The 14983-nt window shown below is 43.1% G+C and overlaps 1 protein-coding gene across 1 annotated transcript in view; it reads left to right on the plus strand.

Annotated features, from left to right (window-relative positions):
* Window positions 1-12596, plus strand: part of NOL6 (nucleolar protein 6) — a 120779-nt gene extending 108183 nt beyond the window's left edge. Inside the window, exons 25-27 of the mRNA XM_068265101.1 lie at window positions 4390-4590; window positions 8803-8904; window positions 11808-12596. Of these exons, the coding sequence (XP_068121202.1) occupies window positions 4390-4590; window positions 8803-8904; window positions 11808-11957 (453 nt within the window). The 3' untranslated portion in view covers window positions 11958-12596. The remainder of the gene's footprint in view (window positions 1-4389; window positions 4591-8802; window positions 8905-11807) is intronic.
* The last annotated feature ends 2387 nt before the right edge of the window (window positions 12597-14983 follow it).

Consider the following 14983-nt stretch of genomic DNA (forward strand, 5'->3'; position numbering starts at 1 on the left):
CTGTGCATGCGAACCCTGCTGTGCACGGCCCCAGGTGAGTAAAACACTTTTTTTTTTTTCTGGCTTAAGTGTCCCTTTAAAGGACATCTGAGGTGAAAATAAATGATGAGAAAAACATTTGTATCCATCCTCCTTCTAAAAATGACTTTTTTTTAGATGTCCCACAGTTTTATGTTATATTTAAATCACGTTTTTAAGTTTTACTATCTCTGCTCAATAACTTCTTCATTGAAGTATGCTAGAGCTCAAATTATTGAATTATTTACCCTTTTAATCTCTTTCCTGCTCTCAGAAGCCATTTATTCACATGAAAGCATTTTATGGCTGTAATTACTAATCAGGAAGGGTTATGCTATAGTCTGACCCAGTCCAACCCGGTCCAGACCCCAACATAAACTGTCACTTGCTTACCTGATTTTTAACTCTTTCAAGCAGAGAAAGAAAAAAAGGAACACAGCATAGGTATTTGTGTGCTAGGCACTGTACATACATATGTCTATCTCATCATGTCACATGTCACCTCAGTTGTCCTTTAAGTATCCCTTTAACCCCCCGCCCCTAAAAGTAATTATGTCATTAGCAAAATTAGCCAACATTAAATTCTATGCCACTGCTCGCATCGGGCACACGAATGACCGGCTGGGCACTCGGTTGCCAATATTTAAGATTGGCATCTGAGACACCTGCCAGTCGAGGCACCGAAATGACCTGATGCGGTTGTATTATGTACAGTATCATGCCGAGTCGTTTGCAGATGTCATGGAAGTCACAGTGCAGTATTGAAATGTGCAGGAACACCTTTGTAATCTGAAATGTCCACACTTGTGTATAGATTTCACGCCACGGCCGCTTCTATCCAGACTCAGCCTCTGTAGTGAAGACAAACAGTGGGAAATATGTCAGTGAAAATGTTTGTAATAGCATTCATTAGGCAGAAAACGTTACTCATTGAACGAGTTCAAAGCAGATTTCTTTTCTCACATTTTTGTGAATTTATCCGCTCGTTAAAAGAAATGCAGAGTATTAAAACAATGTAACAAATGAAAGTCTCGCAAATGCTGGAAGATCCAGTGTGAAAGTTATTCGCTATGCAAAGCGATGGGACAGTTATTATTAGGTAAAGGGAGTCATACCAAGATGGCAGAATTGGCTCTGGTCACGAAGGTCTCGGTATGGTCGGTCCTGAACGGCAGGCGGACATAAACATACATTGAAATGTATTTTATATACAGCTGTTCTGTGTAGCTGAATGTGCATCCTGCAATCCCTGCTCAGCAGCTCTCAGACTTGGGAGAAGCAGCAAATGTGCCAGTTTAAAGAGAAACCGTGACCAAGAATTGAAGTTCATCCCAATCAGTAGCTGATACCCCCTTTCCCATGAGAAATCTTTTCCTTTTCTCAAACGGCTCATCGGGGCTCTGTATGGCTAATATTGTGGTGAAACCCCTCCCATGGTGTGATGTCAGGACCATGGTCCTGACCGTTTCCTTGTCTGTTCACCTCCATTGCATTGTGGGAAATAAAAGCTGTTTTACTGTTTACAGCTGTTTCCAACTGCCAAAAAAAAAAAAAGCAAGCAGCATCTCCGTCCACTGACATCACCTGCCAGCTGTAAAAATGTCACCATGTGATAAATGTCAGAATGTAAATCAGGGAGAAGAAAGATTTTACAATGGGCAAACACTGACTAAATCATTTACACATAATTATTGTAAAAATGAAGCACTTTTTATGACATTATTTTCACTGCAGTTCCTTTTTAAGGCCCAGTTCAAGGGACGGAGTTCTGGAAAAGCCAGCAAGGCCCAGGTCTTGGGCAGCAGCTAGCCAAGGGGGCGACTTGACATTAAGGAGGGTTTGCTGCATATGGAAGAAGAGGCTCCAAATAGAATATAGAGGTAGCAAATAAGGAACCACATATTGAAATAGGGAGCTGCTGCCCAATGGATCTGTATATAACTGAAGATGGCTACTCTATATGGATGGAATAGGGGGCTGCAAAAGGAATAGTAGGGGGATGTTGCACATAGAAGGGGAGCTGTAAGAAAGTTGGCCTTGGGGCTGAAAAAGTTTGCACTGCAAAGGCAGCAGATGCAGAAACTATGCAGCAAGCGCCGCCCCCCTGGTCATTAGCATACCTGCCATTTTTCATCGGCTGTTTTCCCGTCCCCACCCATCCACTTTGTCTGCCACCACTTGTCACAAAACCGATCAGAGCCTGGCAGAAGCATTGGGCTTCCTGTTGGGTTGTGAAAAATCATCATGAGTCCTACCTAGCAACAAGCAGGATTCTCATTCGTCTACCATGAACCAGTGTTAATGTTCTCTGTTGAAGCTGGCCAATGGGGTCCCTATGCTTCTGTTGGACTTTTATCTGCATTAGACCAAATGGTAGGTGGCAGCGGAACTGAATCCACCAGATAGGCGAGTTGGTAATCAGCTTATGTATCAAACGCAGATAGAACAGAGGCGCCAAAAAGAGTAAAAACACTAATATTTAAAAACAGTAAAAAGAGGGAAGGTAAGGTGGACTTACCTCCCTCTAGCAGTGGAAAACAAAACTCTGAGGTAGAGTAGAATGCATTTATTAAACAGTGTAACTCCTAAAGATGCAACGCGTTTCGCGGGCCACAGCACCGCTTCCTCAGGCTATACAGGAGTTCAAAAAAGCTGTATCCAATCCAAGTATTGAATGAGCACCTGCTCATTCAATACTTGGATTGGATACAGCTTTTTTGAACTCCTGTATAGCCTGAGGAAGCGGTGCTGTGGCCCGCGAAACGCGTTGCATCTTTAGGAGTTACACTGTTTAATAAATGCATTCTACTCTACCTCAGAGTTTTGTTTTCCACTGCTAGAGGGAGGTAAGTCCACCTTACCTTCCCTCTTTTTACTGTTTTTAAATAATAGTGTTTTTACTCTTTTTGGCGCCTCTGTTCTATCTGCGTTTGATACATATTACTTATCCACCCTTGGTGGAGGGGTACGCCCCCTTTTTTCTCCTGTCTACAGAGAGCGACTTTTATACCCGAGTGGGGTCGGGTACCAATTCTCCCCACCTGCCTTTCAAGTGGTTGCCTGCTGGTGACCCTTTTTTGTGAGTATATTTCTGCACGAACTATCTAGACAGATTTTCTCTGTTAAAACTATATTGCACTATTGGGCTCTCGGTGCCCTGTTTTTTCTTTTGTTTTACTGGTAATCAGCTTAGTAGGAACAGACACCGTCTGCAATTATAATACGGTTGTGTACAAATGCAGCAGGTCTAAATTCTGCACTTGCGGTGCAGTCTGTGCACAAAAGTCTCTTAAAACCAGGACATCAAATCTTCAACTCTGGAATAGATCGTCATTGTGCAGCCCTCAAGGCTCCCTCAATGGTAAACCAGGACTCCAAACCAGGACTCAATGGTTTTAAAGCAAGTCCCATCAAATAAAACAAATATACTATTTAAGTGTAGACTGCTTTATTATTTGTACTTAAAACATGCTAAAGCCCAAACTGCTATAAAAGATTAGGAACGGAACGCTTACATATGGGGTCCCGTGTTACAGGGTATTCCAGAAGTAGAAAGCGATGCTGATCTCCAACCCGACTAGTTTCGCAAGATAGTGTCATCCGGGGAATTGGAGATCCAGCAGCCAGTACCATCCTAAAGTGTACCTGAGATGAGACATCTCAGATACCATCCTTACCTGGTGCTTACTCAAGCCCCCTAGAGGCCGCCCAGTGCCTCGGCCAGGCTTTTGGGCCCGTATTGTAGGTGACAGGAGCCACCCGGGGAAACATCGAGGGACTGGGCGGCCTGTAGGGAGCTTAAGGAGGCCCCAGGTAAGTATCGGACCTGAGATATCTCCAGCTGGCTGCTGGATGTCCGATCCCACCCGGGATGTACAGTATGTATCTCCACAGAGGGATTATGCACAAGTTAAATTGGATCAATTAAAAATATTTATAAATAAATAAACGGCCAAGAGCAGGAAATTTATCCCATCTAATAGCTACTTGAATAAATCATTAAGCACAATCTTTACAGCAATTAACACACAAAGTAGTATATCACGTATTTCTGTAAAGTAACTACCAGTAACTTATCATTTGGATTTCAGTCTAGATTTATCTCTTTCTTTCTTCTGAGTGAAATAGAAGTTTCAGTCGTAACCATTTCAGCAATTTGGAACCCATGTATATCTTTTTGCTATTAGTTTTATGCTGTGTTTAGAGTAGACTATAGCTGAGATTTGAGTTTCCATACCACTTTAAGCAAAATTGGCCAGTGGGTTTTGATGTGACTTCCTCTTGATGTTAGGTTAGGCAATACTGCGGTTAATGGTCTTGTCTTCTTTCAGCCTAAGTAACTGAGTATAACCTTTGGTTTCTCTCCTGCAGGTGGTCTTCCGTCCCCCACTGGACCTCTATGATGTCCTGATCTACCTCCACCCCAAGCACATTCCCCGGCACAGGGAGGCGGTGGATCAACCGGCCAAGTCTTTTGTCCGAGGACTTCTAAGAGAGGAGGCTGCGGTCAAGGCCTTGCGGTTCCCAGTGGTGGATTATGACCCAACCCAGCTGTATCTACAGGATCTCAGGGTGAGGCTCCGCTTAACCAGGGGTTCTGTATACGAGGAAAATTGTTTATAACTTTACGTTTAGGTAAAAATGATAACCTATCAGGGTAGAGCATAGGATATACTCTCCTTTTTCCTGGCAATCCAACAGTTTGCAGGTCCTTTATGCCTGGATGCACCACCACTCTTCACAGTTGGCAGCAACAAGCTTCTCTCCCCTCCGGAAGGCACCTCTCTATTATGGACTGGTATCATTCAGGGGAGGGCAGCTCCCACGCTGAGCTTTCATTTCCTAGGGAATACCAGTTTGCCTTGGGGAAAAGGGGGGTTAACAGTGTCTGAGGGGTTTACCAAATAACCCGGGGGGGGGGGGGGGATATATTTTTTTTTACCATTAAAATTCTAAAATAGATTTTTGTTTAACCATTTACCGCCATCCTAACGTATTAAAACGTCATGCTTACCGCTATTAACAGCAACATGACGTTTTAATACGTCGCGCATTCCCGCCGCTGCTACCGCCGTGTGTCCGCCGCTACCGCCGCCATTACCGTCGGGATCCCGTGCTGGGTGATTGGGGAAGAGGACCGAACAGTCCTCTACCCAATCGCAGTGCCTGGAGTGAATGGACGTGACCGCGAACAGCGGCTACGTCCATTCACATAAACAGGAAATGTAACAGTTTAATAAAGTGTAAAAAAAAAAAAAAAAAAAAAAAAAATGAACACGGCCTATGAGTGTTCACTAGCGCCATCTTGTGGCCAAAAAGTATATTACACCTACAAAATACATCCATTTTCAAGTATATACACATCATTAATAAAATTACACTTCCAACCCTCCCCCCAAAAAAAACACTTGTAAAAAAAAAAATCAGCTTAAAATAAATAAATAAATAGTTGCCTTAGGGACTCAGCTTTTTTTATTCTATATTTTATGGGGGAAAATTAATTTTAATTTATTACATAGGGGCTTGTAATTATGGCCAGAACAAACAGAAAAATAACCACTTATATTTCAAAATAATATACTGTCGCCATACATTGTGGTAGGGACATAATCTAAACGGTTTAATTATCGGGACCACTGGGAAAATAAAACGTGTTTGTTTTATCCACAGGAGAATGTTTAATTTTAAAACTATAAAGGCTGAACACTGAGAAATAATGATTTTTTTTCTTTTTTTTCTGTTTTTCTCATTAAAATGCATTTAGAATAAAAAAATTCTTAGCAAAATGTACTATCCACAGAAAGCCTAATTGGTGGCGAAAAAAACGAGGTATAGATCATTTTCTTGTGATAAGTAGTAATAAAGTTATTAGGGAATAAAAGGGAGGAGCGCTGACAACTGAAAATTGCTCTGGTCCGTTAGGATAAAAACCCTTGGGGGTGAACTGGTTAAAAACTACAGTGTTTTCCAAATAATAATAATATCAATAATATCACCTGTTCCTGAAAGATAGCTGATTGGCTTTTGTAGTCTCCACCCACTTTCAACACACACACACCACAACACACACACACACCACACACACACACACACACACACGCACACTACACACACGCACACTACACACACGCACACTACACACACGCACACTACACACACGCACACTGCACACACGCACACTACACACACGCACACTACACAACACACACACCACACGTACAACCAGGGCTGTGGAGTCGGAGTCGTGGAGTCGGGCAATTTTGGGTGCCTGGAGTCGGAGTCGGGAAAAAATGCTCCGACTCCGACTCATAATGAATTTGTAACTGTAATTAAAATAGAAAATATGATAAAATGTTCTATTTCTCAGATAATAGTCATTAAAAATAATTATATATACAGTATATATACAGTAATAGCTGTGCTTAGTCCACAAAAATGAAATAAGCCAATCAAAATTAGTTACTCGTGCTGCTTCAATAAAGCAGTCCCTGTATTTTTAAAGTCAGATATACATATCTGATTGTGACTGTATATATGATGTGTACACAGGAATCTCTTATATATACTAAATAACATCTATGCTGTAAGTATAAAGCCTGATGTGTAGCCATGTCACTAATAGAGATGGTCAATGAGATGGAAATAATTCTGCATTGATGCTGATTTATGCAAATGTATGCACTCCCTTTGCTGATGAAATCAAATAATTTGATATGTTATTAAAATTTGGTTTGGTGACTACAAATTAAAGGGTAACTGAGACGGATGAAAAGTAAAGTTTTATACATACCTGGGGCTTCCTCCAGCCCCCTTCAGGCTAATCAGTCCCTCACTGTCCTCCACCACCCGGATCTTCTGCTATGAGTCCTGGTAATTCAGCCAGTAAGCGCTGTCCGGCCGCATGCCGCTCTCACAGCCAGGAACATTCTGCACCTGCGCAATAGTGCTGCACAGGTGTAGTATGCTCCTGGCGGCGGAGTGTGTGCATGCGCACTACGCCCGACTGGCTCAAGTACCTGGACTCATAGCAGAAGATCCAGGTGGTGGAGGAGGACAACGAGGGACTGATTATCCTGAAGGCGGCTGGAGGAAGCCCCAGGTATGTATAAAACTTTAATTTCATCTGTCCCAGGTTTACTTTGTTACACAGTAGTACTATACTCTACATATGCACTCCCCACAGAGCTGCAGGGAATCCACTGAGAATGCTGTGCACATTGAACACAGAGGTGTTGTCTGTTTACAATCTCCTCATTCCCCTGCAGAGTACCTGCACATCATTCTTACATGTACCCACACTTACATTGCCTAGGGCCTGATAGATGTTCTTTGTTCCGGTTTGTACCTTTTACAAGTACTCTTACCAAGGACTAGTTTTAGTGTAAAGGGAATAAATATAGTAGTCTACATATCCTTCTCACTTCAGTTGTCTTGTAAAATTCCTAAGTGTTGGCAGTTAAGAGACGAATTTCATGTTACATACTTTTAATCAACAAAATTGTAATATGCAAATTAGAGGAGTCGGAGTCGTGGAGTCGGAGTCGGTGGAATCCTAAACTGAGGAGTCGGAGTCGGTGGATTTTTGGACCGGCTCCACAGCCCTGCGTACAACACACACCACACACATACCACACACACACACACACACACACACCACACACCACACACATACCACACACACACACACACACCACACACACACACACACACACACACACACACACACACACACACACACCACACACACACACACACACACACCACACACCACACACATACCACACACACACACACACACACACACCACACACACACACACACACACACACCACACACATACCACACACACACACACCACACACACACACACATACCACACACACACACATACCACACACACACACACACACACACACCACACACATACCACACACACCACACACCACACACACACACACACACACACACACATACCACACACACACACACACTCACACACCACACACATACCACACACACACACACCACACACACATACCACACACACACACACACACCACACACACACACACACACACATACCACACACACACACACACACTCACACACCACACACATACCACACACACACACACACCACACACACATACCACACACACACACACACACACACACACACACACACACACACACACACACACACACACACACACACACACCACACACACACACACACACATACCACACACACACACACACACATACCACACACACACACACACACATACCACACACACACACACACACACACACAGTCACACACACACACACAGTCACACACACACACACACACACACATACCACACACACACACACACACACACACACACCACACTTTTTTTTCCTTTAGTGGGAATTTTGAAGCTTATGTTGCATTAAGATATGCTAATAATGGTGTTACTGTAAATCAACATAATATATTGTTTTGACGTACATATATCATATAGTGTGTGTGTGTGTGTGTGTGTGTGTGTGTGTGTGTGTGTGTGTGTGTCAGTGTATGTGTGTGTGTGTGTGTGTGTGTGTGTGTGTGTGTGTGTGTGTGTGTGTGTGTGTCAGTGTGTGTGTGTGTCAGTGTATGTGTGTATGTGTGTGTGTCAGTGTATGTGTGTGTGTGTGTGTGTGTGTGGGGGGGGGGGGTGTTACAGAATGAATCTAATAGGTCCCCTGCTTTGAATAAATTGTGTGGGGATGTTTAATGACCTGTAATGTGTATTTTTCCAGGCTTCCTATGGGGAGTTTGCCCTGTTCTTCTATGATAAGCACGGCGGGGATATGATTGCCGTTCTGTGGAATCCCACCAGCTTCACACCTCAGTCTGTTAAGGTACAATTTCATGTGTAGAAGTACAATTTGACATTCGGTGCATCCTAAACTGCCCCCAAGTCACAATGCCCACAGAGGTGATGCCATGGCCAATAATAGGCTGGCAGATACCTTCGGCTAGCCTGCTGCCTAAGGAGACCATTTTGGGCAGACTGGGTATGCAGCCCACAAAGCCATGCTGCCACCTGACTATTCACCAGCCCATGTATTGGCACCTGAGACTGACTTGCAGCTATGTGAGATGACCATGGTGTGCTTGCTCCAATCACAAGGTTGGTTTACGGTCAGGTGGGTGAGAGGCGTGGCTACCATTGGAGTGGGAGACCTATTTCTGTACCCCGAAGTACAACTGCATAAACACTGGTCAGAGAGCTTTCTGTAGAATAATTTCTTGCAGCCTTGTTTGCCTTAAAGGGGAACTACAGTCAAAATAACATAATGAATGAAATTGGTTTTTTTACAACATTCATTTATAAATGATTTAGTCAGTGTTTGCCCATTGTAAAATCCAGGGCTGTGGAGTCTGAGTCGGGGCAATTTTGGGTGCCTGGAGTCTGGAAAAAATGCTCCGACTCCTAATGAATTTAAACTGTAATTAAAATAGAAAATATGATAAAATGTTCTATTTCTCACATAATAGTCATCATAAATAATTTATACATACAGTAATAGCGGTGTTCAGTCCACAAAAATGAAATAAACCAATTAAAATGAGTTACTCGTGCTGCTTCAATAAAGCAGTCCCATTATTTTTAAAGTCAGATATACATATCTGATTGTGACTGTATATATGATGTGTACACAGGAATCTCATATAAACTAAATAACATCTATGCTGTAAGAATAAAGCCTGATGTGTAGCTGCGTCACTAATAGAGATGGTCAATGAGATGGAAATAATTCTGCGTTGATTCTGATTTATGCAAATGTACGCACTCTCTTTGCTCATGAAATCAAATCATTTGATATGTTGTTAAAATTTGGTTTGGTGACTACGAATTAAATGGTATCTGTGAAGGATGAAAATAAAAGTTTTATACATACCGGGGGCTTCTTCCAGCCCCCTTCAGGCTAATCAGTCCCTCGCTGTCCTCCTCCGCCACCTGGATCTTCTGCTATGAGTCCTGGTAATTCAGCCAGTCAGCGCAGTCCGGCCGCATGCCGCTTCCACAGCCAGCAGCGTTCTGCACCTGCACAATAGTGCTGCGCAGATGTAGTACGCTCCCGGCAGCGGAGTGTGTGCATGCACACTACACCAGACTGGCTCAAGTACCTGGACTCATAGCAGAAGATCCAGGTGGCGGAGGAGGACAGCGAGGGACTGATTAGCCTGAAGGGGGCTGGAGGAAGCCCCAGGTATGTATAAAACTTTAATTTCATCTGTCTCAGGTTTACTTTGTTACACAGTAGTACTATACTCTACATATTCACTCCCCACAGAGCTGCAGGGAATCCACTGAGAATGTTGTGCACATTGAACACAGAGGGGTTGTCTATCACCCATAAACCTTGTTCAGATTGTGCATGAAGAATGTGTAGTAGAAGAAGAATCTCCTTATTCCCCTGCAGAGTATCTGCACATCATTCTTACATGTACCCACAGTTACATTGCCTAGGGCCTGATAGATGTTCTCTGTTCCGACCTGTACCTTTTACAAGTACTCTTACCAAGGACTAGTTTTAGTCTATGACTAAAGGCAATAAATATGGCAGCCTCCATATCCTTCTCTCTTCAGTTGTCTTGTGAAATTCCTAAGCGTTGGCAGTTAAGAGATGAATTTCACGTTACATACTTTCAATCAACAAGATTGTAATATGCAAATTAGAGGAGTCGGAGTCGGTGGAATCCTAAACTGAGGAGTCGGAATTGCTGGATTTTTGTGCCGACTCCACAGCCCTGGACTAAAATCTTTTCTCACCCCGATTTACATTCTGAAACTAATCACTGGTGGTGACATCTTTTGTTCTGGCAGGTGATCTCTGCGAAATGTTCATTTACTGAGAGCTCTGAAGCTTGTAGTGGGGGGGAGGGGAGGAGAGAATTCCACATAACAAACAGCCTAGGATAAACCTCAGGGAGGTGGGGGGGGGGGCTGCACACCTATATAAAAGGTATAGGAATGAAGGGTTTCTGATACTGAAGCCCGGATATATAAAGTGGACCTGAACTCTTGCACAGGACAGAAGGAAAACATATAGAAATGCACCCTGTGTGTATTTAGAGAGTTTAGTCTGTGTAATTCCCCCTCATCTGTGACTAATCACAAGTTGTAATTTGATCTCTCAGCTGTGTCTTACTGAATAATTTACAGCATTCTTCTATATGTGGTTATGGTTCCTTCTTAGTGTCCCTATGAGAGTCTTCTGGGTGCACGTCTCTGTCCAGGCTTACCACAGACAGACTACCTCCTAAGGTCTTTCAGCACTTCTGGATTTAAATCCTGCAAGAATGCCAGCTGTAAATGTGTAGAATACGTCACCTGCTGTGTATCCCATCTAGAGATTATCATTAAAGGATACCCAAGGTGGCATGTGACATGAGATAGATATGTGTATGTACAGTGCCTAACACACAAATAACTATGCTGTGTTCCTTTTTTTCTTTCTCTGCCTGAAAGAGTTAAATAGTTTCCTAGCAGAAAATGGCTTCTGAGAGCAAAAAAGAGATAAAAAGGGATTTCTTATCAGTGAGGGTCACACTGTAGTCACTTCCTGTCTGAGTCAGGACTGAGTCAGCTACTTGCATTACTGATATTTAACTCTTTCAGGCAGAGAAAGAAAAAAAGGAACACAGCCTAGGTATTTGTGTGCTAGGCACTGTACATACCCATGTCTATCTCATCATGTCACATGTCACTTCGGGTATCCTTTAATAACATACTTTTGTTTTTGCTTTCTTACAGGCCACCAACATTAAGGGGCGGATGGCGGACAAAGGAAGCAACAACGTGTTGCTGGTCCCCGATGTGACGGCCATTGTGGAGGGCTTTAAGGTTCTGGGCGAAGGCTTGGTGGAGAGAGTAGAAGCCCGGACAGAGAAATGGAAGATTTAAAAGATCGTCGCATTCCAAAGACCGCGTGGCGCCATTCAGCTCCGCGCCGTCACAGTAAGAGGGAACACCCGGGGACCGCGAAGCTTCGGCCGCAGAATGTCCAGACAAACCACACCGTTACTGGGGGAAAGACTAAGAATGGGAACTATTGTGAATGCTGAGAGTATTTTGTACTGGGAACATATTTAACATTCTGTAGAACACAGAAGATATTGAAGACCATGTGATCTCTGGCTGGGGAGCTATGAAGGCAGAAGACCCTTTATGGAGTTTCCTCTCCTGGCAGGGCTGAGACTAGGGATGATCTCAGATATGCAAATTGTTCAGAGTTGATGCAAATTTATGCAAATTAGTATGCAAATATATGCAGATTGAAATGAACCAATCAATTTAAACCTGGGTTTAAATTGATTGGTCCGTTTTCAAACTGCATACGTTTGCATAGAAATTTGCATAATTCCGGAACAATTTGAATCTCATTGATCATCCCTAGCTGAGATCAGCGATGGAATACAAAGTACCGGAACGCCTCTAAATAGAGTCTCTGTCAAAGGAAATATTTTGCTTTAGGATGGTACAACCTGCAAATCATTGCTGTCATAAAGCTTTTTATATACCAAATAAAATTCTTAAAGCGTGCCTGAACTCAGAACTTCCTCTCTGCTCTAAGAGATGAGCAACAGCATAATAACCTTTAAAGAAAAAAAGTTTCTTTGTTACAGCTGGTACAAATCCTGAAATAAATCTACAATGTGTCTACTTCCTTCTTTCATAGAAGCAAAGAAAGGGTTAACATCCTGTGTTTACATATTAGCTGTGTCTACCGAGGACTGCTGAATTTCTGTGCTGAAGCAGTTGAGAGCTTAAAATACACTTGTGATATTACTTACAGATGGCGGGGGAATTAGACAGGCTCTTCTTTCTAAAAATGCACAGGGTGCTTTGCTCTCTGTTTTCCTTGTGTCCTGTGCAAGAGTTCAGGTCCACTTTAACTCCTGTATATGAAAAAAGGTACTCCAAGCACACAGCAGCTGTTTTTAACCTCCTTAATGGTATTCGTGACCGAGGCTGGGGGTGAAAAAACATGCTGCGAACGGTAATCCAGATCCTGGGTTGGGGCAACCGCCGGGCAGGCTATTGCAGACCGCACAGTGGAGTGGCACTTCATACTGACATCCCCGGGAACCCGAACAGTCTCCGTCTTGTCCCCCAAGGCTCTCGATCCATCAAATGAGATAGCCGTCTGTCACATGACAACAGACCGAGACCTCACTATAGGGATAGAGCTCCCCCTGGAGGACAGGAGGAAGAAATGCGCTAGTTCCTAGGGAGGTGAGTTTTGTACAGGGGCTGCCTGAACTGGGGTTGGGGGTTCCTCAGGGGGGATGGGGGGGGAATTAAGGAGAAATCATGGGATACTGACCCGCTATAAGCGCTTCCCTAAAAATTGGAAAAAAAAATAACCATAGCAGTTTGTGGAACTGACCAGCAAGACCACAGGCCCAAGCAGTATTTTTGCTTTGCACATATTGGATAAGAAGAAGTTTAACGCCCTGCCGGTTTACCCAATATAAGGCTCGACTCCGTGCGTATGGGACATTTAATATAACTTTCTAAGGAAGAACGTTGCATAATTCCAAGATTCATTCAAACTCGGAAAATCGCTGGCACCATGCCTGATATCCAACGCCACTTTTACATACTGGGAAAGACAGTCACGCGATGTGTAACGATCTAATTTTTCCTGGCTTCCAGCTAAATATGTTGGGCAGAGGACTCGCAAATAAACCATGACCAAGACCTTTCACGCCATTAAAGGACAACTGAAGTGAGAAGAATATGGAGGCTGCCATATTTATTTCATTTTAAACAATACCAGTTGCCTGGCAGCCCTGCTGTTCTATTTGGTTCTGTGAGTGTCTAAATACAACCAGAAACAAGCATGCAGCTAATCTTGTTAGATCTGACAATAATGTCAGAAACACCTGATCTGCTGCATGCTTGTTCAGGGGCTAAGGCTAAAAGTATTAGAGGCAGAGGATCAGCAGGATAGCCAGGCAGCTGGCATTGTTTAACCATTTCTGCCGTGAGCATCACGTCCGGGCGGCTGCTCTGCTGCGGTGCTGTGCTTCGGCTCGCAATCGCGTCCCCGTGCCCCCATGCTGTCCCCCGGTAGCCCTGGGATCAGTGAACGGGAACATGGTTCCCGATCACCGATCCGTGTCCCCAGCAGAAAAACCGAAGCGCTCTTACAAGAGGCTTCAGTCTTTCTGCACATAAAATTTTCCGCGTCCTACTTGTTCTTCTGGTTAGTGAGAAACACAAGGAGAAAAAAAACTCAAGGTGGCCATCTTGTGGCCAAATAGTAAAACTACTTCTACATATTTTTAACATTACAATTTACACATATAACATTAAAAATTAACTGTTTATTTCGCACACCAAAATATTGTCCTTTAAGTACCCTCCCTGATCTCCTATATTGAGGTGTTCCGACACAAAACCTGCTGATGCATCCATCAGGGCCAGGTCCTTTTCCATTTTTATTTGATTTATTTTAAGAGAGTTATGGAAGTTTTTTTTTTTTTTTTAACTTCCTTCTTGGTAAAAGGGTAAATCAAGATTAGCATTCATTTCTACATTTGACCACTTAATGACAACTGGACATTTATAAATGTCCAGTGTATTTGTGGAGAGTGCACCATCGGTTCATTACTAAATGAGGCACATATGGTATCATTTTAACCGAGACGAGTTGTAGAATACATTTTGGTGTGTCTTAAAGGGAACCAGGGATTAACGTTTCACACAAAATAAACATATCAGTCGATAGCTTGTAAAGAATAAATGCTCTACCTGATAATTTCGCCACTCTGGTGTGCCTTTTTTTAGGGTTTTTTTATTTATTATTGCTCCAGGAAAAATCCAATATGGCCGCCGGCTCATATCCCTTCTGCTTCCGGGTTATGATTTGTTCTGGATGTGCTGTCTAGGCTATATGTGAAAGGCTGCTGCAGCCTTTCATC

This window comes from Hyperolius riggenbachi, chromosome 1 (assembly GCF_040937935.1).
Source record: "Hyperolius riggenbachi isolate aHypRig1 chromosome 1, aHypRig1.pri, whole genome shotgun sequence".
Classification (NCBI taxonomy): Eukaryota; Metazoa; Chordata; class Amphibia; order Anura; family Hyperoliidae; genus Hyperolius; species Hyperolius riggenbachi.